Genomic DNA, 24,324 nt, shown 5'->3' with positions numbered 1-24,324 from the left:
AGTAAATCACACAAAGCATATGGAAAAAAATCACAAAACACACAATGTATTATTATGCGGACATTTTATGATAAATCAAAGAAAAGTCACTACATTACAATGTTTTTCTTTTCACCTGTCCATGCATCTATTGGCATTGTTCTGTCAGACCTTCTGTCAGACTGTCTAAATTGCGAAGGGTGACAACCCTAATAGGCCTCTCTATTTCATTATTAAACATCAGACAGTTTGATCCACACTCCGGCGGAGCATGTCTCAGGTCTTTGAATCTGTCTTCACATGCAAGTATGCACTGCTCCTGCTCCTACTCCTGCTCCTGCTCCTGCTCCTGCTCCTGCTCCTGCTCCTGCTCCTGCTCCTGCTCCTGCTCCTGCTACCCGCTTCTGCTCCGGTTCCTGCTCCTTGGTGTCTTTATCTCGGTCCTCCTTCTCTTGCTCTGATGCTTCAAGGCCTGCACCTAACAGCACTAGTTTGGCATCCTCTGCCATCTCATTAAGGCCCTTGTTGAGTAGATGAAAGATTGTGCCAAAGGAGACTCCTCCTGCAGCCAGAGTGCCGGCAATGGGTATGGTGCTAAGAATGTACGCAATACTTATCGCCGCTCCCATTTCGGGAGAGGCGAAGAACTTCATCACAAGTGGCCTGTCAACTCCTTCTTTGAAGCGTGATTTCATGGGCTGCTTGAGCTCTTCAGTGGACTTGTCCACTCTTCCTGAAAGGATTTTGAGTGACCTGTCATCCAAGCCAAAGGCTTCGAAGCATCTTCGGAAGAAGGCTATCATTATTCCAAGATCACATGCGAATGACAAGCCTGGGACTGGGGCCATTGCAATGGCGCTGGAGCTAAATGCTATGAGCCAGATTAGCCTCTGCAGGGCCTTGGTCTTCTTGTCAATCATGGCCACTGAACAAACAGGAAGGGACTGAAGCAGTGCCAGTCTCTTGTGCATTGGGAGCTCTTTCTCAAGAGTGTCAATCAGGAGTTGGAAATCGTAATTGCCGAGGTCGCAGGAGGACACTAGGAACACTTTAGGGGCTCCCACTTTCTTCAGATTCTTTGTGCAGTCCTCCCTGATTTTGCTGAGAACCTCCTCTTGGCTGAAGTTCTTTTTCTTCATCTCGGCGCGGATATCATTGTCAATCTTCGAGCGCACAAAATAGAACAGCTTCTTCTTCCTCATAATCTCTTTAGCCAGCATGATATCATTCTCCTTAAATCTCTCAGAGGTGATTATGATGAAGAAGTCGAAGGTTTTGAATTTGACGTCCTTGAGGTACTGCTTCGCCTTAAACTTTGGGCTTCCGATTCCTGGCAGGTCCCAGATCCGTACATTGGCCATGGTGGGGTGGGGGTACATAAGGGGTTCCATGGTCGTCTCCGTCACCCCAGTCGGTGCTGAACCCTCATCATCATCAGGCACCCCTCGGACAGCATTGACGTAAGAGGATTTCCCAGCGCCCGTATTGCCCGTTATGGCAATGTTCAGGATGACATTTTCAAGCAAATCAAGCTTCTCTTTCACCTTGGAGGTTGCTGCGTCGGCAGAAGATTTCTCGTAACTCTTGATGATTTCCTCAACTTCTTCATCTTCAGTGTTGATGATCGGAAGAGCATCAGTAAAAGGCTCTGGGATGACGTACTCGTAAGACATCTGTATGTATCAATGTGTGTATCAATCTGGAAGGAAAAAAATTGTGTTGGCATTTAGTTTTGTTCTCAGGGTGAAAGCTAATTTCATCTTTGACATGTGTCTGTAAGGAATTCAGTCCTGGGAAACTGGTTCCTTCCCAGCTGATGGGTGTGTGACTTCCGTACTTGTGGTAGATGAAGCTTTCACAAGACGTCCGTCTCATTCTAGCAGCATCTGACTGAATCTTTATTTTGAACTCTAATAGTTTCACATTCAACGTCAAACCATCTGTTGGATCAACTATTGCTTTTTCACATTTAGTACTGCATTCAGAATAATGGAAAAGTTTATTTCACAAAGTAAAGGCTCTTATGATCTGACTTTAAGTTATCTTTGTTATCTGTGCTTGCATTGTCATATATCACTAAACACCTTTAAGTCATGATCATTCATTTAATATTTTTTTTTAGTCCTGCCTTCAGAATTATGGCAAAGTTGATATTACAAAGTAATCAAATCATATAACACTCTTATGACCTGAATTTGAGTTATCTTTGTTATCTGATTTTGTTATCTTTGTATGTTATCTCATGTATCACTACAGACCTTTTAGTCATGGTCATTCATTTCATATTTTTGAGGCATGATTTTTTTAATTGCCTTACATTTTACAAATATATAAAACATTTAAACAGAAGTGCTACTCTTCATAGAGCTTTCAGATTATGATGGAGTGTCATTTAATTTACTCCATTCAAGGCACTTGCTTGGATTTCAAGTTAAAACAACAAAATGTAACATTTTGATTTTCTATCAAAAGAAGAAATTGTATCCATAACTTGCACAGATGATATGTGAGCTACAACAGCAGTACAAACAAATCAAAACAAGTGATTGTACGTGATTATTCTTTTGTGATGCCTGTGCTGGTGTCTGGCCTGTCTTGTGTTGTCTGTTTACCAGCTGCTATGTGTTCTCTGGAGTAAACCATTGGCTGATGCCAGATAAGCGTAAACACACTGACAAACTCAAAAACTCGTAGGAGTCTTATTTAAGATATGTTGAGAGAAATGATTAAATTAATTGGTCATTTGTGCATTCTTTTTTCTTCCTTACATACTTTTTTTTATTAACTTGATTAACGATTAACCTGAATGTTTTAATTTTCAATGTGTATATCTACGAGGGTGACCAACTCCTGTTAAATAGATCATTAAATAACCAGAACTCACAGGCTTACCTTGGGAGAAATGAATGAACAAGCAATCACTCACATTAAACTTCCCAAATGAAGTTATACTGGTTGCCTTTTATTGAAAACCAGAGACACTGGGGGTGGAGTCCCAGGTTGAGGTGCGTTGGATGTGGTTTCAGGTACCTCCTTTTTTGTGTGTGTGTTTTTTTCTTGCTCTCCATTGTTTGTTTTGCCTATGATAGTATTCAACACATCAACATGGCACTAAAAGTGTGAATAGATGTGAAAATAAAAGTGTGAGTAGGTATTGAAATTATGTTTTCATTTCACGTAGGATATTGTCTTTATACAGTACCTACATCTAGAAGCATTTGAGCAACAATGCCACAACACTGCTCACAGCGTAGTCATGGTACTAAGAAAATTATGTTTTGAAATGTTGCTCAACTGGATTGATACCCCATTTAATGACAGGGAAGTAAGGGAATTCATTTTGCTTACTGAGAACATTTATGTAATGTTCTCGGGAAAAAAAACAATACCTTGCACTTAAGACAGATTTTAGTTGAGATACAAGTTGAGTTTTCCATCAAATGTACATTGCTAGATAGTGACATCATGACATGATGCATGGCAGTGAGAGCCACTCATGGAAGACACAAATGCAACCATGGCAACCTCCTAGAAATGGAAATGGCCATGATGGTGTAATTCATATCTAATACAGAACTTTGATGAAACAACGCAGTGTCTTCCTGTCTTCAGTGAGTTCCTATTCAGAGCCATATCTAGTCGAATCACAGTATCGCTAATAGCACAGTATCTCTATGTGGCACAGTATCTATATGTGGCACAGTATCTCTATGTGGCACAGTATCTCTATTTGGCACAGTATCTCTAATAGCACAGTATCTCTATGTGGCACTCAGGAACTCCATCAGAAGAAAGCAGGCAGCGCAGCAAGTCAAGTCAAGTAAAATCAAAGTGTTTATTGTCTTGACTTGACTTGCTGTGCTGCCTGCTTTCTTCTGATGGAGTTCCTGAGTGCCACATAGAGATACTGTGCCACATAGAGATACTGTGCTATTAGAGCATGAATACAGCCCATCACCAGGCAGCACAGCATGAACACAGCCCATCACGTTTTTTAGATGAGTCTCAACAGTTACATAACAGGATAGGTAAGGTGGAGAGAGTGTCCCTCAGTCTTGATGAAGGTGCAAGCTGGAATGTGTCAGTCGAGTTTAATTAAATTGTCTTTTTTCCCCCTTACACGAGTGTCGCTTATGTGTTTTACTTCTCCTTAGTTCACAAGCACTGGCTCTCAGGACTTAAATCTGTAAACGTTTCAGTTGAGTCAGAGGAAAAGAACAGAAAACTTTGGACACTCCGGACTAAAATCCTGTATTTCAGTGTTCATGGAGCAGTTCCATAAAATCAAAGTAAGTAGGGCATCAATGTACATCTCTGACTGGATAATTGTTGTGTCAGATTTGTAGGTTTGAGATAAGGAAAAAACTGTATATTCTGATCCAATTGTGAAGCAAATTAGGTTTATTTAGTCAGTGCAATACCAACAGCATAAACCTGAGCTTGTCTCTAGACAACACTGATATTACAATGGTTTGAACATCATTTTATACATTAGCTTGGCCTTGGTGTTTATCCTGTCACCATATATCACTTAGCATTGCCCCTCTAATTGGGCCTGTATGGCCGTGGCTATAGCTATGGCATGACAGTGAAACTTTTGAAAACCTCTGACCCTTTGGAGACTACAAAACAGGCCTTGAGGGATGGGTCTTGGGCCACCTGCATCCAGATGTGCTCTAATTAACCTCTCAACCATCTTGTCTTGTTGTAGCTTATTACATGTAGATATAATGAGTGACATAGACAAATTAAGTAAATCACACAAAGCATATGGAAAAAAAATCACAAAACACACAATGTATTATTATGCGGCCATTTTATGATAAATCAAAGAGAATGAGTATAACTGACAATGCACTACAGTCACTACATTATAATGTTTTTCATTTCACCTGTCCATGCATCTATTGGCATTGTTCTCTCAGACCTTCATTGGACTGTCTGATGTCAAAACATGTTTTGGGCATTATCCTTTATTCTGTGTTTAAATTGCGAAGGGTGACAACCCTAATAGGCCTCTCTATTTCATTATTAAACATCAGACAGTTTGATCCACACTCCGGCAGAGCATGTCTCAGGTCTTTGAATCTGTCTTCACATGCAAGTATGCACCACTCCTGCTTCTACTCCTGCTCCTGCTCCTGCTCCTGCTCCTGCTCCTGCTCCTGCTCCTGCTCCTGCTCCTGCTCCGGTTCTTACTCTTGCTCCTACTCCTGCTCCTGCTCCTGCTCCTGCTCCTGCTCCTGCTCCTGCTCCTGCTCCTGCTCCTGCTCCTGCTCCTGTTTTGGCTCTGGCTCTGGCTCCTGCTCCTGCTCCCTGCTTCTGCTCCGGTTCCTGCTCCTTGGTGTCTTTATCTCGGTCCTCCTTCTCTTGCTCTGATGCTTCAAGGCCTGCACCTAACAGCACTGATTTAGCATCCTCTGCCATTTCATTAAGGCCCTTGTTGAGTAGATGAAAGATTGTGCCAAAGGAGACTCCTCCTGCAGCCAGAGTCCCGGCTATGGGAATGGTGCTGAGAATGTACGCAACACTTATCGCCGCTCCCATTTCGGTAGAGGAGAAGAACTTCATCACAAGTTTCCTGTCAACTCCATCTTTGAAGCGTGATTTCATTGGCTGCTTGAGCTCTTCAGTGGACTTGTCCACTCTTCCTGAAAGGATTTTGAGTGACCTGTCATCCAAGCCAAAGGCTTCGAAGCATCTTTGGAAGAAGGCTATCATTATCCCAAGATCACATGCGAATGACAGGCCCGGTACTGGGGCCATGGCAATGGCGCTGGAGCTAAATGCTATGAGCCAGATTAGCCTCTGCAGGGCCTTGGTCTTCTTGTCAATCATGGCCACTGAACAAACAGGAAGGGACTGAAGCAGTGCCAGTCTCTTGTGCATTGGGAGCTCTTTCTCAAGAGTGTCAATCAGGAGTTGGAAATCGTAATTGCCGAGGTCGCAGGAGGATACTAGGAACACTTTAGGGGCTCCCACTTTCTTCAGATTCTTTGTGCAGTCCTCCCTGATTTGGCTGAGAATCTCCTCTTGGCTGAAGTTCTTTTTCTTCATCTCGGCGCGGATATCATTGTCAATCTTCGAGCGCACAAAATAGAACAGCTTCTTCTTCCTCATAATCTCTTTAGCCAGCATGATATCATTCTCCTTAAATCTCTCAGAGGTGATAATGATGAAGAAGTCAAAGGTTTTGAATTTGACGTCCTTGAGGTACTGCTTCGCCTTAAACTTTGGGCTTCCGATACCTGGCAGGTCCCAGATACGCACATTGGGCATGGTGGGATGGGGGTACATAAGCGGTTCCATGGTCGTCTCCGTCACCCCAGTCGGTGCCGAACCCTCATCATCATCAGGCACCCCTCGTACAGCATTGACGTAAGAGGATTTCCCAGCGCCTGTATTGCCCGTTATGGCAATGTTCAGGATGACATTTTCAAGCAAATCAAGCCTCTCTTTCACCTTGGAGGTTGCTGCGTCGGCAGAAGTCTTCTCGCAAATCTTGATGATTTCCTCAATTTCTTCATATTCAGGGTTGATGCGCGGAAGAGCATCAGTAAAAGGCTCTGGGATGACGTCCTCGTAAGACATCTGTATTTATGAATGTGTGTATCAATCTGGAAGGAAACAAATTGTGTTGGCATTTAGTTTTGTTCTCAGGGTGAAAGCTAAGTTCATCTTTGACCTGTGTCTGTAAGGAATTCAGTCCTGGGAAACTGGTTCCTCCCAGCTGATGTGTCTGTGACTTCCCTGTTGGTAGAAGATGAAGCTTTCACAAGACGTCAAACCATGGATCAACTTTTGCTTTTTCACATTTAGGATGGCATTCAGAATAATGGCAAAGTTGATATCACAAATGAAATGCTCTTATGATCTGAATATGAGTTATCTTTTTTTATCCGTGCTTGTATTGTCATATATCACTACACACCTTTTAGTCATCCTTCATTTTATATATTTTTTTCACATTTAGTCCTGCATTTAGATTAATGGCAAAGTTGATATCACAAAGTAAATGCTCTTATGATCTGAATTTGAGTATTGTCTTGTCTTGTCCCTCTGTAGTGTTTATTTAGTACAATGAGTCTATTTAGCATTTTTTTTTTCTAGGTTAGTATAGGGTTATTATATGTTTAGTATATTGTATTGTATCATAAATCACTACACACCTTTTAGTCATGGTACATTTTTAATTGCCTTACATTTTACAAATATATAAAACATTTAAACGGAAGTGCTACTCTTCATGAAGCTTTCAGATTCTGATCGAGTGTCATTTCATTTACTCCATTCAAGGCACTGGCTTGGATTTCCAGTTAAAATGACAAAATGCAACATTTTGATTTTCTATCAAAAGAAGTAACTGTATCCATAACTTACCTTAGTTGCACAGATGATATGTGAGCTACAGCAGCACTGCACTACAAAACAATCCAAACAAGTGCTTAACTTCCTTCATGTCCTCATGAAACAGAGATGCGAACAGCAGGTGTGGCTTTCAACCTCTTTTATTGAAGAGGAAATAAAATAAAATTACAGTGGTACAACCCTTGTCAAGACAAATCCTGTCAGCTGGCTTGGTTATGTTTTTTATGTTTGTTGTCTGCACCAATATGCCAAAACAAATTCCTGGTAGGCGTAAACTTACTTGGCAATAAAAACAATTCGGATTCGGACTCTGATTGGTTATGTTACTATGTTATAATAACAACATGATGTCTATGTTCATTTTCTGAAATAATAAATAAATAAATGTACAATGCTTTTTGTATATTCTGATTCTTCTATACCATATCCTGAATACATATTTGCCAAAGTAATGAATGCACCCCGTTCTTACAGGGGAGCCCTCGCTCTCCTGCTCTCAAGGTCACCCACAAACTCTCTCCTACCTGGCTCAACAAACGCTCTAAATCACTAGAGCAACCCTTTTCCCCCAAGACTGGTAACGTCGATACGGTGGGCATATACAGCTACTACAGCATAATCGCTTCACGGCTAAGCATAAGATTGTTTAACCTTTGTCAATGTACATGTACGGTTTTGTTTTGTTTACTGAACGTTACTGTTGGGATGTATTTTTATTGTTTGGTTATTAGGTAGTTGGCTTCGCCACACCATACAAGAATTAGTGTTAGTTATGCTCTCCAGAGATGTAGGGTCTCTCATGCATTACTAGCCATTTTTCTTTTCTAACATGGCACCATAATAACACAGATCACACATATGTTGGCCTTAAACATAACCACACAAGTAGAGAAAACTCAAGTGTTGGCCTTAAACATTACCAAACAAGCAGAGAAAACTCGAACGTTGGCCTTAAACATTACCAAACAAGCAGAGAAAACTCAAACGTTGACCTTAAACATTACCAAACAAGCAGAGAAAACTCAAACGTTGCGCTTCACATAGGCAATTTTGTTTGACCTCACTGGTGTTGAGGGCTTCGCACGCAAACATGCCTGCGGAACTAAGGAAACCAAACAAAGAAACACACACATTCTTTCTGGCACACACCAAACACACTTAGGGCCCGATCACATGAGATGCGTCTCTACAGGTACAGCCACTTCAAAAACGTCTTGGCAAAGCGCTCCGGGCAAAACAGCCTGGTGTGCCTGTGGAGCGGGGCTGCGTGCGCAACCATGCGTTCGCCGATTAGTGTTTGAATAATAGGCTGACCTTGAACTATATAGATCATCATAATTAAATACCGCTAATTTTAACCTTTCGTCTGCATTTGCCATTGTCCCACCGTTCCCATAGACACATATACATGTATATATGTCTATGGTTCCTACCGGCATCAAAACAGGAAGGAAGTGGTAAAGTAGTAAAGCCTGCATATGATTGGCTGCCTGGGCCGAGTGTGACATTGATGAGCTGTGCGACTCCGCACCTTGTGCTGAAAAGTTGAGAATATTTGTACTTTTATGCACGCCTAAAAACAGCTAGAAAAACGTGAAGAGCGGCGCATAAAAGGCGCACCGTACCATAGGAAAACAATGATTTTGCTAGCGACGCGTTTTTGGAACCGTGTCTCGGTGTGATCGGCCCCTTAAACAACACACGCACTCACTCACACAGAGACACACACACACTCTCTCTATCCTTCACACACACACGCTCCCCTTTAGTTCAAAAGTTGGGTCCATCTAGTTAGATTACATATTGTATGTTTTACTTCAGATCGCTACTTGAATAAATGCTTTTGGTTGTATATGCTGGTCTATTTAATGTTGCACAAGAGTGAATGCTGCCAATTTTTTCTTTTCAGAACTCCTAAGAGTTATTCAGAGTTCCAAATTGATAGTTTAGTATTTTTTATGAGGCTGATTTGTGACTGATCTTTATTTTGACTACTGGTTGGCACACATTCTGTTCAACTTAATTGATCTGCATAGTTGTTGAATAGTTTATAGTTTATTGGTGCTGCTGTCAGGATAGTACCAATATTATCTTGGTGGCGCTTTTGAAGAGAGTATTACTATTTATGCACAATAGCACCAACATGTACATATATTTATAACATATTTAATTTAATTTAATTTGTTTAATTTAATTGTAATAGCACCACATTCTTATTGAATTATACTTGTACATATATTTCCTATTGAAGTATATAATCCACTAAAAATGAATTTATATTTAATAACATTCAAAACACACTAATATGTAATGCACTGATCAAACACTTCTGTATATTTTTGGGGTTGTATGCGTTATAACATCAATTTACATATTAGTGCTAATTATTGGACATATATTAAGTACACTGAGGTACTACTGAGTTTTTAGCACATTTAAATACACTTTATTTCTACCTGGGTACCACCACTATAAGCAATGCTGTGTAATATGTATATATGTGGATGCCAGACTGCAGTGGGAGTTGACTGACAGTGGTAATAATAATAATAATAATAATAATAATAATAATAATAATAATAATAACTTGGTACTTAGTACTTGGTAGTTATAATAGGTGGTATAGCAGCTCTGTCTAGCTTGCATTCATAAGTTTTGCCAAGTTGTCACTTACACAGTATATATATGTGTGTATACTTTAGATGTTTTTTTTAATAAATGTGGGTGTAGGGTTAGACTATCTGTCAGGATCAGTCTCATTGAAACACTTGGTTGACGGTTAAGGTAGCTTTCTTTAACAAAACAAATGCAAAATGTGACCTGTAAAAAACACAGCACACAAAAAATGTATTTTAAATGATTTTATTCAGATGACAAGCTTCTATCCCTCAGAGCTGAACTGAGATTGAAAAGCAGAGATCTGATCTAGTAGCTGGCCATGGTCTCAGTGAGCCAGCGGTTGAAGAGGCAGACCTGAAGGAAGAAGGCTTGATTAGCAGGAGTACACACATGATGGAATCATCAACCAAATAGTCTCTGTGATTGTGTGGGTGTGACCTCAGATTATTGATCATTGACAGAGTGAAGAAGAGTAGAAAGGGTTCATAAGTCTGTTATATTAGCTATGCTATGATTTTCATTTCTTTGTGTTGGTTCATTAGGGTCTGAGTATTTTTTATTTATATTTAGGGAATGGAATCCAGAGTAGTGCATCAATACCAGGATCCCAAATTGCATTTCAATATAAAATTCCTATTATCAATACTATAAGCACTAATATTGTGCACAGAAAAATAGATTACACTAGTAAACCTTTGGTATTATTCTCTAAATCATATTGGCTGAATCTTACCTTGGCGTAGACACCAGGGTGGCCGGGCTCAGCACAGCCGTATCCCCAGGACACAACACCCTGCAGCTCACCGTTGCACACCACGGGGCCACCAGAGTCACCCTGAGACAGAGAGAGAGAAGGAGAGAGAGAAGGAGAGAGAGAGAGAGAGAGAGAGAGGGAGAGGGGGGGTAGAGAGAGAATGGTTACTCTTTTTTTACACACCATCTGAAACATAAGATTCATCTGAAACATGAGATTCATCTGAAACATGAGATTCATGCTCAGTGTCTCAGAGCGTCCGAGAGAATGCTGAGCACATGTTCTGTTCTGCGTTTGCTGCCCTGGTCTGTTATCGGAGGTGTGCAACAAGTAACCTTATCAATTCAATGTTATTTATATATTATTTATATGTTATTTATAACGCCATTACAATAACATTGTCTCAAGGCGCTTTACAGAGTGTAGTGCCTGAACCCCCAAGGAGGGGCGGCAGAAGGGAAGGGGAAATATATGTATGGTGAACATGTGGACCAATATGCCCTACCTGGCAAGAGTCCTTGCCGCCCTCCATGTATCCTGCGCAGAACATGGACTGGGTGATCTGGCCGGGGTAAGCGTTTTCACAGTCGCGGTCAGAGATGATGGGGATCTCCAGGCACTGGAGCTTGTCACCGTCGTCAACTGCAGGATGTAATGAAGGGGAGCATCACACAATGAACACAAATGATGACCTAGGCTTTGACCTTGAGGTAAACTTCGGGGGGGCCATACTCACAGGAGCTCATGGTGTTGCCCCAGCCGGACACGAGGCACATGGTGCCAGCGGCGGCACAGCTGGTGGGCAGGGCCACGGCCTGCACGTACTGGTTGAGGGTGGCGGGCTTGCTCAGCTTGATCAGCATGATGTCGTTGTCGATGTTCCAGGAGTCATAACTGGGGTGGCGGATGACGCGGGAGGAAGAGATGAACTGCTCGTTTCCCTCGCGGATTCCAATGTGGTGCTCGCCCATGCGAACTTCCACGCGGCTGGAGGAAGGAGAGATAGAGAGAGTGAGTGACTGACAGAATCAGAGAGGAAGACAGTTCACTAACTCACGTAGGAAGATCTGAAAAGATTCAATAATTCAAAGATGCATAACTATTCCAGGGTCTTTCTTCTACGGCCATTATTAACCCTTCAGACGGTAAAAACATTTGATTTTCGTGTCTCACGATTTGTAGCAGTGAGCAGCAGACACGACCCAGTTCTCGTTGACCAGGGAACCACCGCAGAAGTGGTAGCCGGAGTTCAGAGACACCGTCCAGGGCTTGGTGTAGGGCTCACACTCATACCCGCCAACAATCTTATCTTCATCCAGAGCAACTGCACACACAAAACAATTATAGAACATAACAGGAAATGATATGGCATATAGGCATATATTTAGATAAAATGAAAATAGATGAATCCTTCCTTAAACATGAAGGCTAGTCAGGCCCACACTAACAGTCCTCTGCAGGTTGACCCCCAGCCGGTAGCCATTTTTGTTTTTACAACTGGGTGAACTAAGACAATGCAGAGTCTTAATTCACAGCACGTATCAAGTAACTATGCTGGGATTCAAAGCGCTGACCTTTCAAATGGCAGCCTTACCCGTTAGCTCACTAAGCTATGTGCTCTGCACCTGAGAACAGGTGAGACTAGTTATTGAGGTGCATACTCACAAGCTGCTCCCAGGAGCACAAGGAAGACCAGGGACTTCATGATTGCTGAATTATCCTGTCGATGGTGGTCTGACCCCGACTGCTGGTATTTATGCAGACCGGACAAGGCTCAGACCCCTTCATCACGGCCTACAGTCAGAAAACTGACCAATCAGACACCAGTCCCAAAGAGCTGGCAAATGTTATAATGTCAAAATTGTAATGATTGGTGAGATATCTGTTGTATTAATGATTCACTGGCCTCAAGGGCACAAACAGAAAAAGATTAAATGTTCATGTACTGTATCTTTACCCTTCGTGAGAATGTCTAAATACCACTGGAAAGGTGAAATGCACAGATGTAATTAGAAACCGGTGGTCACATCTGATCTGAAGCTTGAGTTTGTCTACGGTTTATCACAATATATTAATTGATAGAAACATTTTACATATTTCGCTTCTTTTTGATGTCTGATTAAACATGAAATCAGGACTAATAAAATTAGGATAGGTGTTGATGCTTGTTACCATGTGACCTTAAGTGCCCTGTTACCTTGTGATGAATGTTTTCCTTCCAAAGCGTCTGTTGTGTTTCCCAGCAGTTGGTGTTTTCTCAGCCCACTTCCATTTTTAGGTCCTTATTTTGCAAGACTTCAGGAACGATTCCAGGAACATTTAAATGAGCTCTCCTGAGCACTCTCAATGTTTTAGGTTCAACAAAAGCATGGTTAAGTAATAAATACTACCAAAATGACACTTAAATCTTGGAAATACATTTACGTTTATATGCAAAAACATGTATTTGCATCTTCATTTCGCTTTTTAGTAAAGAAAAAAAATGGATCTTATTGAATATTAGGAGAGGTCAGCTGAGATTTTTTTTTAACACGCATTACAGATAATCGGTTGAAACAGCAAGGGTAGCTAGCAAGTGAAGCCACCACAATTTACAGAAAAACCCTAATCCACCAGTATTTTGATTTGAGGGCTGTTGCATTTTAAATAAAAATAAAAAATTTGACCCCTTCAGACTGGCATGTTACAATTGTCCTCAGCCATTGTTACAACTGTCCCAGACACAGGGCACTCACTGCATTTAGATGAAAAGGAGACAAATAGTCAGGCACATGTGCTTGAATTAGTGAAGTTACTATAGAGATGAGAGGTGTGTGTTGCATATATGCTGAAGGGGACATATTATGATAATTTCACTTTTTTAGTGCTTCTACACATAGATTTGGATATCTGGCATCTGGTAACCAACCCAAACATGCTGAAGAAAAGACAACCCAGTCCATTTGTTATGGGCTGTCCATGTCAGAAAAGCGAACTCTGTTCTCAAACTGCTTTGTGGTTCCTGGCACAGAGCAGCACCACTTTTCTGACTGTCTGACTGTTTTGCCAACCTGCTATGGCATTAATACTGATAAAGTTGCCATATTACCTACCGTTAATTGTTTACCTACATTTATTTCTTTATCTGTTCATCAAATTGATGTTTACTAACGACATTTTCTCTCTCTAATAGCTTGACCTTTGCCCACATATGCGCACGGCTTTGAAAACCTGTGTTCCTCACCACCGTAATCATTAAGTACATATACGCTATTAGGCAGCCAAGCTCTGCCCACTCACTTTGTCTCTTTTCTCTAGACTGTCTCTGCTGTGGGATGCTGCTGTAGTCTCTCCACCTGATGTACTTGCAGAAACCCTTTGCCTACACACATACACCTACCCATCCCCCCAGCACTGTTATGCATTAATTCTACTCCACTCAAGATACATCTACATACTCTCTGCTAGCCTCTTTCCCCGCAATGTAAATAATTGCCACCATCGACATAGTTTTCTGTTTCATTGATCTAGTAACCCTTGTAATAGTAACCTTACGAGCACACTGTATACCCACTAAGATATTCTACAATACTTGAACGCTCTCTCTCAATCTTATTCACTATCAATTTTGTATGTATCATGTATATACCACATTGACACATCCTGATACATGTAGGAATTAATCTGCCATGTTTCTAATTGCTTCCCCTCCCTCCCCTTCTCCCGCCCCCTCCCCCTTTCTATCTCTACCTCTCTCCCTGCTCCATGCAGATGGCCCCCCTCTATCTCTACCTCTCTACCTGGCCTGCTCCATGCAGATGGCAGGGTTCTGCTCAAGGGTTCTTTCTGTTACGAGGGAGTCCTTGGCCCTGTCACCTTTGTGCTTGCTCCATGGGGGTTCAGGTTCTGGGTTCTGAGAAGCGAGACAATTGTTTTGTTTTGGTGCTATATATTAAAAAAAAATGTACTTAATTTATTTGAATTGAATTGAAGACAGCCCTAATAGCCGTCTAGGTTTAAAAATGACATTAGATACTAACTAATTTAGTAGGTAGAGTACTAAAAACGTTCATCATCAACTGCTATTGTTTTCACACATTGACATTAGTCATTGCCTCCCTCATAATAACAAAAGTAAGAGTTGAAATAATCGTGTGACTGATAAAAAGTAACTAAAAATAAAGATGAGATGCAAAACAAATGAGGATGAGGATGAGGATGGTCACATACATGTAGTGTACAGCAGCAGCAGCTCCAGCACTGGTGAGCAAGGGTGAATATTAACTTCACCAGGAATTCCGGTACACATTATACAAATGAAAAGCCCTAAGACACTGGGATCTAGCATTGAAGTACATTTCTACTTTGTTTTTATATAATTCCAATGTACTTTTGCACCTTTGTGTTAATGTATTACTATTTAGCTTTTAATTATTTCATCTTGAGATTATGAGTATCAAAAACGGCAAGTGTATATTTAACTACAACTGATGCAGTGCATGACTAACTACTGTTTTGGCATTTAGAAAATTGTGGAGGGCATAAACATAAACCTTAGGTGCTAATGTTGTGAAATCATATGTGTACTTATCTTGAAAATGACAGTATCATGTCACACCACACTCATGACATTATTCGGTACTGGTTATTTCATATTGTGCTCTTTGTTCTATAATTCTACAGATCTTCTGAATAAACACAGAGTAGACTTAGTCATGGTCTCACCCACAGTGGTCTCACCCATTGCCCTCACCCACAGTGGTCTCACCCATTGCCCTCACCCACAGTGGAAGTTGGACCATGCCCCATGTTTTTTTCCAGTTGATATCTCTGTCAGTGCCTTCTTGAGTGCAACACAATACATGTGACTATATATTGTATACATTATATACTAAGGCTGTGTTGTCCTACTCACTCCTGTACCAAAACAGTTAAAGTCAGTCAGTGTTTACACCCACAAAATAAGCCAAAAGAGACTGTGTTTAATAATAAAGTTGTTTATTGTGAACAAGATTACTGAGGTAAACTGCTTTTCTCAGATATAGTTCGAACAGCAAAATGGCATTCATTCTATAAAAGAGTTGGATGGAAAAAAGTAAACTCATTGTACAAAACCTGTTCACATTTCACACCTTCTTAAAACTGCAGTGAGTTGTTGCTAAACTGCACAAAATGATGTTAAAGTGAATAACTACATCAGTCAAATGATGTCACTTTGATGTTACTCCGGTGTTGAGACACGCTTAATAGCTGGCCATGGTGCTCTCAAGCCAGTCATTGAAGAGGCAAACCTGGAGAAGCAGGTAAAAGAACATTAGCACATTTATAGAAAGTAGTTGAAGACACTGTCATCAACCTAGTATTTTGCATTTTTATATGCAATTATTTTATAATGTGAAATCATTTATTTTCAATCTCTATAGCACTGCATATATTTTCTTTGATCATTGCTGTGCTTGTTATGTTATGTTAATATTAACCACACGAGGAATGATGACCAGTCTGGATACTTTGTGTCAGCAATCTTACCTTGGCGTAGACACCGGGGTTGCCGGCCTCAGCACAGCCGTATCCCCAGGACACAACACCCTGCAGTTCTCCGTTGCACACCACGGGGCCACCAGAGTCACCCTGAAACAGAGAGAGAGAGAGTGAGAGAGAGAGAGACAGAGAGAGAGAGAGGGAGAGATGTGTTTGGAGAATCCATGGAGTAAGCTACTGCCGTGGTCTCTCCAGATCATCGAATAATGACCATTTTTAGCTTTGGTCTTATTATGGAAAGCCTTATAAACTGAAAACCACAAGTGACTAAATGTTCCCTAATAACTATATTTTGATATTTTGTTTGGCTACTTACATTATAAATTAATTTCAAAACATGTAGAAATAATTAAAGACACTCCAGTGCTAAGGTTCCATTTGTTTGGTGCAGAAATGTACCTGGCAAGAGTCCTTGCCGCCCTCCAGGTATCCAGCGCAGAACATGGCGTCGGTGATCATGCCGGGGTAGGAGTTGTCACAGTCGCGGTCAGAGAGGATGGGGATCTCCAGGCACTGGAGCTTGTCACCGCTAACAGCTTAAGAGACACAATGAGGTCATTAATGGATTGAAAGGGCATCAAAACTAACTAAGGACTGTTTGTCATTCCGGTAGGTTCTGTAATGGTCAACCTCAGGGTGGCATACTCACAGGAGCTCATGGTGTTGCCCCAGCCGGACACGAGGCACTTGGTGCCAGCGGCGGCACAGCTGGTGGGCAGGGCCACGGCCTGCACGTACTGGTTGAGGGTGGCGGGCTTGCTCAGCTTGATCAGCATGATGTCGTTGTCAATGTTGTAGGAGCTGTAGTTGGGGTGGCGGATGACGCGGGAGGATTTGATGAACTGCTCATTTCCCTCAGTCACTCTGATGTGGTGCTCGCCCATGCGAACCTCAACACGGCTGAGAGGCAAGGGTTGCAATGCATACATTAGTACCATGAACACAAAGGTATATTGTCATTATTATTACTTTGATTTATGATGACTTTTGTGAACCATTTTTTGTAATAGTATTATATCTTATCATAACATGAAACACCATTTACATTTTATGAAAGTTCAACGTTCAATGTTCAACATTCAACGTTTAATGTCTGTTGTACACTTAAGGTCTTTGAGTTATTCATGTTGTTAAACCAGGACTTTGGCTTGTCTTGAAATAAAACCATTAATGGTACATTGGTTGAGTGCAGAAACGTACGATTTGTAGCAGTGAGCAGCAGACACGACCCAGTTCTCGTTGACCAGGGAACCACCGCAGAAGTGGTAGCCGGAGTTCAGAGACACCGTCCAGGGCTTGGAGTAGGGCTCGCACTCATACCCTCCAACAATCTTATCATCATCCAGAGCAACTGCACACAAGGCCAAAACATCATGCATTAGTCAAAGGAAAGTATAATACATTGTTTTGCAGAAAGTACAGACATTCTGCGTGTTACTCACAAGCAGCTCCCAGGAGCACAAGGAAGACCAGAGACCTCATGATTGCCAGTTGATTCTGTCGATGAAGGTCTTACCTGGACACCTGGTATTTATACAGATCGTGAGCTGAGGTGCTGTTGTTGAAACCAAGGCTATTGGTCAGTAAGTGACTAATCAGTTTCTATTTCTAGGCAGACTTGTGTTTTTAAGATAAAAAGAAAACAGCTGCCCTTTTCCCAAGACTTGATAATGTATGGTGGCTTCATTCCCTCAAAGCTTATTTAAAATGCACATAATAGCCCGTGTCTTCTGTTGTCTGATACAATTTGACCAAATTAAACATTACATACAGTGTATACATTTATCCATTTTTAATCAGATAATTGTGAGAAACAAGTCTGTAGAAGTACATAGCCTAGAAATCACAATGCTGTAAAACTTCACATTTATTTTTCTGAACTGATGAGCCAGATAATTGAGATCTCTGCAGCTCAGAAGTGCAGGAGAGAATGGAATAAACTCCCTCACTCACTCAATAACAACTTACTCACTTACTGAATCATTATTTATTCATGAAAGCGTTTAATGACGACAATGTGTTTATAGCTGTTAGTAGAAGAGTTACTTATTCTTATTATAGTCACTATTATTGAGCTGCATTGTTTTGTATTAAAGGTGCCATACAAATAAAGTTTATTGTTATTATTATCATACAGCTGCTGTTTTTTGTTTTAGTATGCTGCCTAATTATGTTTGGGCAATTGGGCAACTCATTTCATCACCAGAGGACTATGGAAAAAGTTCTGATTAGAGCCTCTTGCTGCCCAGCTGCCTAGTTCTAGCTAGTTCTATATGATTAGTAAGGGATAATGTATAGTCCAACGGAGGGGTCTTGTTTCGTCCTGAAGGGATTTTACAATAATGGCCGCCGGACACTACATTATCTTGCTTATTATATGGTTACTTGACAAAACAGTAGACGACATTCCTCCAAAATACCTCTTTTTAATGATTTTGCTGACGTTTCGTATTTTCCGCTAAGAAAAAAAAAAATTCTTTATCACGCAAATAGAACTCTAAAGTTCCAGGTTTTGCGTAGCAGCCCATACTTGCTGACTTCAGACTAGTGGGCTACAGTCAGCTATGTTGTTGTGTTTAGCAGCAGTGGGCTACAGTCAGCCATGTTGTTGTGTTTAGCAGCAGTGGGCTACAGTCAGCCATGTTGTTGTGTTTAGCAGCAGTGGGCTACAGACAGCCATGTTGTTGTGTTTAGCTGCAGTGGGCTACAGTCAGCCATGTTGTTGTGTTTAGCAGCAGTGGGCTACAGTCAGCCATGTTGTTGCGTTTAGCAGCAGTGGGCTACAGTCAGTCATGTTGTTGTGTTTAGCTGCAGTGGGCTACAGACAGCCATGTTGTTGTGTTTAGCAGCACTGGGCTACAGTCAGCCATGTTGTTTTGTTTAGCAGCAGTGGGCTACAGTCAGCCATGTTGTTGTGTTTAGCAGCAGTGGGCTACAGTCAGCCATGTTGTTGTGTTTAGCTGCAGTGGGCTACAGTCAGCGCATGTTGTACTGTGTAAAAGGGCCTTTATGGATCCCAGGTACAGCATGCGACTTGTGTTGCGTCTGTCACCAGCCAGTTGTGCACTGTTGTTGTATCCTGCCACCCTTGCTATCCTTATATAACTGAAATGTCCATGCATCATGTCAGCCAACATAACATAGCATAGCATAGCATAACATAACTCATCAAAACTAAACATTTATAACATTTCCAACATGAATCAAAGTATAGACTTGACAAGTTTTGGAAAATATGGAACATTTTCCACAATTTCCTTGAGAATAACAACATGGATGTTGATGGTTGGATGGATGATAAGATGGATTGAGTCCTTATAGTTTTGGTTTTGTTTTCATTTTGTTCTCTCCTTTAAACAATGTAAGCTAGCTGATGTAATCCTAATGACTGTAACACACTGTCTACTGTGACACGAACATCTATTGTATGTGCTATATATGAGAGCGAATTGCATTATATGTGCCTTGTTGTGTTGTCTTGTATTGTTTGTCTGTAAAATGAACACAATTCTTAATAAATATATGTTTAAAAAAAAAAAAGTCTCATCAATTGATTGACATTGCTGGATTATTTGACGAATGTTACCAATCAACATTCAATCAAATATGTCTGGTGCTCCCAGCTTGTATATATGCAGTTTTGTGAAAATTGTGGAGGGCAAAAACATAAACCTTAGGTGCTAATGGTGTGAAATCATATGTGTACTTATCTTGAAAATGACAGTATCATGTCACACCACTCATGACATTATTCGGTACTGGTTGTTTCATATTGTATTCTTTGTTCTATAATTCCACAGATCTTCTGAGTAAACACAGAGTAGACTTAGTCATGGTCTCACCCATTGCCCTCACCCACAGTGGTCTCACCCATTGCCCTCACCCACAGTGGAAGTTGGATCATGCCCCATGTTTTGTTCAGTTGATATCTCTGTCAGAACCTTCTTGAGTGCAACACAATAAGTGTGACTATATATTGTATACATTATATACTAAGGCTGTGTTGTCCTACTCACTCCTGTACCAAAACTACTAAAGTCAGTCAGTGTTTACACCCACAAAATAAGCCAAAAGAGTGTGTTTAATAATAAATTGTTTATTGTAGAGACAAGATTATGAGTATGTACAAGATTATTGAGGTATACTGCTGTTCTCAGATATAGTTTGAACAGCAAACTTGCATTCATTCTATAAAAGAGTTGGATGGAAAAAAGTAAACTCATTGTACAAAACCTGCTCACATTTCACACCTTCTTAAAACTGCAGGAAGTTGTTGCTAAACTGCACAAAATGATGTTTAAGGTGAATAACTACATCCGTCAAATGATGTCACTGTGATGGTGCTCCGGTGTTGAGACACGGGCTTAATAGCTGGCCATGGTGCTCTCAAGCCAGTCATTGAAAAGGCAAACCTGGAGAACCAGGTAAAAGAACATTAGCACATTTATAGAAAGTAGTTGAAGACACTGTCATCAACCTAGTATTTTGCATTTTTATGTGCAATTATTTTATCATTTTTTTATTTTCACTCTCTTAACCACACAAGGAATGATGACCAGTCTGGATACTTTGTGACAGCAATCTTACCTTGGCGTAGACACCGGGGTTGCCGGCCTCAGCACAGCCGTATCCCCAGGACACAACACCCTGCAGCTCACCGTTGCACACCACGGGGCCACCAGAGTCACCCTGGGACAGAGAGAGAGAGATAGAGAGAGAAGGAGAGAGAGGGAGAGAGCAAGAGAGAGAGAGAGAGAAAGAGAGAGAGAGATGTGTTTAGTAGAATCCCAAAAGTAAACTACTGCAGCAGTGTCATAACTCTAAATAATAATATCTTTCAAAAGAGACCATTTTCAGCTGTGGTCTTATGATGGAAAGCCTTCTATACTCAAAACCACACATGACTTTAAATGTTCCCTAATAACTAAATTGTGATATTTTGCTTGCCTACTTAAATTATAATTTAATTTCAAACATTTGTCTGGTGCGGGACTGTACCTGGCAAGAGTCCTTGCCGCCCTCCAGGTATCCAGCGCAGAACATGGGCGTGCGGTGATCATAGCCCGGGGTAGGAGTATGTTCCAACAGTCGGCGGTCAGTAGAGAATCGGGGATACTCCAGCGCACTGGAGCTTGTCCACCGCTAACAGCTTAAGAGACACACATGAGGGTCATTCATGGATTCGAAGGGGATTCAAAAACTTAAACTAAGTGACCGTTTGTCATTCCGGTGAGGTTCTCTGTATGGCAACGCTCAGGGTGGCATACTCACCAGGAGCTCATGGTGTTGCCCCAGCCGGATCACGAGGCCCTTGGTGCCAGCGGCGGCACCAGCTGGTGGGGCAGGGCCTACGGCCCTGCACGGTACTGGTTGAGGGTGGCGGGCTTTGCTCAGCTTGATCAATCATATGATGTCCGTTGTCAATGTTTGTAGGAGCTGTAGTTGGGGTGGCGGATGACGCGGGAGGGATTTGATGAACTGCTCATTTCCCTCAGTCACTCTGATGTGGTGCTCGCCCATGCGAACCTCAACACGGCTGAGAGGCAAGGGTTGAATGCATAGATTAGTTACCATGAACACAAAGGTATATTGTCATTATTATTACTTTTCATTTATGGATGACTTTTGTGAACCATTTTTGTAATAGTATTATATCTTATCAGAACATGAAACCACCATTTACATTTTGTGAATGCTCAATGTTCAATTTTCAACATTCAACATTCAAAGTTTAATGTCTGTTGTACACTTGAGATAGTTCAGTTATTCTTGGTGTAACCAGGACTTTGGTCTGTGTTGAAACAAAACCATTAATGGGTACATTGTTTGAGTGTAAAAACGTACGATTTGTAGCAGTGAGCAGCAGACACGACCCAGTTCCTCGTTGACCAGGGAACCACCCGCAGAAGTGGTAGCCGGAGTTCAGAGACACCGTCCAGGGCTTGGAGTAGGGCTCGCACTCATTACCCTCCAACAATCTTATCATCATCCAGAGCAACTGCACACAAGGCAAAACATCATGCATTAGTCAAAGAAAAGTATAATACATTTTTTTGCAGAAAGTACAGACATTCTGCGTGTTACTCACAAGCAGCTCCCAGGAGCACAAGGAAGACCAGAGACCTCATGATTGCTAGTTGATTCTGTCGAGGAAGGTCTTACCTGGACACCTGGTATTTATACAGATCGTGAGCTGAGGTGCTGTGGCTGAAACTAAGGCTATTGGTCAGTAAGTGACTAATCAGTTTCTATTTCTAGGCAGACTTGTGTTTTTAAGATAAAAAGAAAACAGCTGCCCTTTTCCCAAGACTTGATGATGTATGGTGGCTTCATTCCCTCAAAGCTTATTTAAAATGCACATAATAACCCCTGTCTTCTGTTGTCTGATACAATTTGACCAAATTAAACATTACATAAAGTATATACATTTATCCATTTTTAATCAGATAATTGTGAGAAACAAGTCTGTAGAAGTACATAGCCTAGAAATCACAATGCTGTAAAACTACACATTTATTTTTCTGAACTGATGAGCCAGATAATTGAGATCTCTGCAGCTCAGAAGTGCAGGAGAGAATGGAATAAACTCACTCACTCACTCACTCAATAACAACTTACTCACTTACTTAATCATTATTTATTCATGAAAGAGTTTAATGACGACAATGTGTTTACTTTATAGCTGTTAGAAGAAGAGTTACTTATTCTTTTTATAGTCACTATTATTGAGCTGCATTGTTTTGTATGAAAGGTGTTATACAAATAAAGTTTATTGTTATTATTCAGCTGTTGTTTTTTGTTTTAGTATGCTGCCTAATTATGTTTGGGCAATTGGGCAACTCATTTCACCACCAGAGGACTATGGAAAAAGTTCTGATTAGAGCCTCTTGCTGCCCAGCTACCTAGTTCTATATGATTAGTAAGGGATAATGTATAGTCCAGCGGAGGGGTCTTGTTTTGTCCTAAAGGGATGGATTTTACAATAATGACCACCGGACTATACATTATCCCGCTTATTATACTGTTTCTTGCCAAAACGTTAGACGACATTCCTCTAAAATACCTCTTTTTAATGATTTTGTTGACGTTTCGTGATTTCCACTAAGAAAAAATTGTTCTTCATCACGCAAAAAAAACTTTAACGTTCCGGGTTTTGCGTAGCAGCCCATACTTGCTGACTTCAGACTAGTGAGCTACAGTCAGCTATGTTGTTGTGTTTAGCAGCAGTGGGCTACAGTCAGCCATGTTGTTGTGTTTAGCAGCAGTGGGCTACAGTCAGCCATGTTTTTGTGTTTAGCTGCAGTGGGCTACAGTCAGCCATGTTGTTGTGTTTAGCAGCAGTGGGCTACAGTCAGCCATGTTGTTGTGTTTAGCTGCAGTGGGCTACAGACAGCCATGTTGTTGTGTTTAGCAGCAGTGGGCTACAGTCAGCCATGTTGTTGTGTTTAGCTGCAGTGGGCTACAGACAGCCATGTTGTGTTTAGCAGCAGTGGGCTACAGTCAGCCATGTTGTTGTGTTTAGCTGCAGTGGGTTACAGTCAGCGCATGTTGTACTGTGTAATAGGACCTTTACGGATACCAGGTAGCTACAGCATGCGACGTGTGTTGCATCTGTCGCCAGCCAGTTGTTCACTGTTGTTGTATCCTGCCACCCTTGGGGGTCAGCCCTATGTTCCCACAGCCCTATGTTCCCACGGCCCCATGTTCCCACATTTCTAAGGATTTTTTTTTCACTGACAATTTTGAAAATTATGCCCTATGTTCCCACAGCCCTATGTTCCCACAGATCTATGTTCCCAGATTTGTTTTGAAAAATGAGTCCCGATGTTCCCACAGTCCTATGTTCCCACATTTCTAGATTTTTCTGAAAATTAAACCCTATGGTCCCACATTTCCTGTTAAGCCCCAGCCGTTTTCGGGACAAAAACACCAACAAATGCATTCCTAAATTAAATGATCAATTCCTCCACAATTATACAGTCGATTTGCATGTTCATGTTGCAAAAAAAAAAGTACAAATATCGCCATTTTGAAAAAAATTGCGGACCCGCCCGCGGGTTAGGGTTATTATTTAGGGTTATAGG

At 41.3% G+C, this 24,324-nt stretch overlaps 3 protein-coding genes and 1 pseudogene across 3 annotated transcripts; all 4 read right to left on the bottom strand.

Moving 5' to 3' along the window:
* Positions 1-254: 254 nt before the first annotated feature.
* Positions 255-6,570, bottom strand: LOC105910617. The gene is made up of 2 exons (XM_031576038.1): positions 5,266-6,570; positions 255-1,652 (listed from the first exon to the last, which is right to left on the bottom strand). The coding sequence occupies exons 1-2, from the start codon at positions 6,568-6,570 to the stop codon at positions 276-278; spliced, it is 2,682 nt and encodes an 893-aa protein (XP_031431898.1). The 3' UTR covers positions 255-275.
* Positions 6,571-10,193: 3,623 nt separating this feature from the next.
* On the bottom strand, positions 10,194-12,466 carry LOC105910641 (trypsin-2-like). Its single transcript, XM_012839363.2, has 6 exons — positions 12,386-12,466; positions 11,894-12,044; positions 11,457-11,707; positions 11,226-11,362; positions 10,700-10,801; positions 10,194-10,320 (listed from the first exon to the last, which is right to left on the bottom strand). Exons 1-6 carry the CDS (start codon positions 12,423-12,425, stop codon positions 10,273-10,275), a joined length of 729 nt encoding a protein of 242 aa, XP_012694817.2. The 5' UTR covers positions 12,426-12,466; the 3' UTR covers positions 10,194-10,272.
* A 3,447-nt stretch (positions 12,467-15,913) lies between these two features.
* LOC105910642 (trypsin-2) lies at positions 15,914-17,789 on the bottom strand. The gene is made up of 6 exons (XM_031575755.2): positions 17,683-17,789; positions 17,441-17,591; positions 16,890-17,140; positions 16,640-16,776; positions 16,229-16,330; positions 15,914-15,990 (listed from the first exon to the last, which is right to left on the bottom strand). Exons 1-6 carry the CDS (start codon positions 17,720-17,722, stop codon positions 15,943-15,945), a joined length of 729 nt encoding a protein of 242 aa, XP_031431615.1. The 5' UTR covers positions 17,723-17,789; the 3' UTR covers positions 15,914-15,942.
* Positions 17,790-20,320: 2,531 nt separating this feature from the next.
* LOC116222304 lies at positions 20,321-22,368 on the bottom strand (annotated as a pseudogene).
* Between the last annotated feature and the right edge of the window lie 1,956 nt (positions 22,369-24,324).

This window comes from Clupea harengus, chromosome 11 (assembly GCF_900700415.2).
Source record: "Clupea harengus chromosome 11, Ch_v2.0.2, whole genome shotgun sequence".
Taxonomy (NCBI): domain Eukaryota; kingdom Metazoa; phylum Chordata; class Actinopteri; order Clupeiformes; family Clupeidae; genus Clupea; species Clupea harengus.
The sequence above is the reverse complement of the archived record's forward strand: the minus strand, read 5'-3'. Positions and strand labels throughout refer to the sequence as shown.

Excerpts from the sequence above, each read along its gene's own strand:
- LOC105910617 (XM_031576038.1), bottom strand. The coding sequence starts at position 6,570 with ATGTCTTACGAGGACGTCATCCCAGAGCCTTTTACTGATGCTCTTCCG. Across the intron at positions 1,653-5,265 it reads CAGGAGCCAGAGCCAGAGCC|ATGTCTTACGAGTACGTCAT; the intron begins AAAACAGGAGCA and ends TGATACATACAG.
- LOC105910641 (XM_012839363.2), bottom strand. The coding sequence starts at position 12,425 with ATGAAGTCCCTGGTCTTCCTTGTGCTCCTGGGAGCAGCTT. Across the intron at positions 10,802-11,225 it reads GCGGCAAGGACTCTTGCCAG|GGTGACTCTGGTGGCCCCGT; the intron begins GTAGGGCATATT and ends TCTCTGTCTCAG. Across the intron at positions 10,321-10,699 it reads ACCCTGGTGTCTACGCCAAG|GTCTGCCTCTTCAACCGCTG; the intron begins GTAAGATTCAGC and ends TTCTTCCTTCAG.
- LOC105910642 (XM_031575755.2), bottom strand. The coding sequence starts at position 17,722 with ATGAGGTCTCTGGTCTTCCTTGTGCTCCTGGGAGCTGCTT. Across the intron at positions 17,592-17,682 it reads TGTGCTCCTGGGAGCTGCTT|TTGCTCTGGATGATGATAAG; the intron begins GTGAGTAACACG and ends CCTTGTGTGCAG. Across the intron at positions 15,991-16,228 it reads ACCCCGGTGTCTACGCCAAG|GTTTGCCTCTTCAATGACTG; the intron begins GTAAGATTGCTG and ends CTGCTTCTCCAG.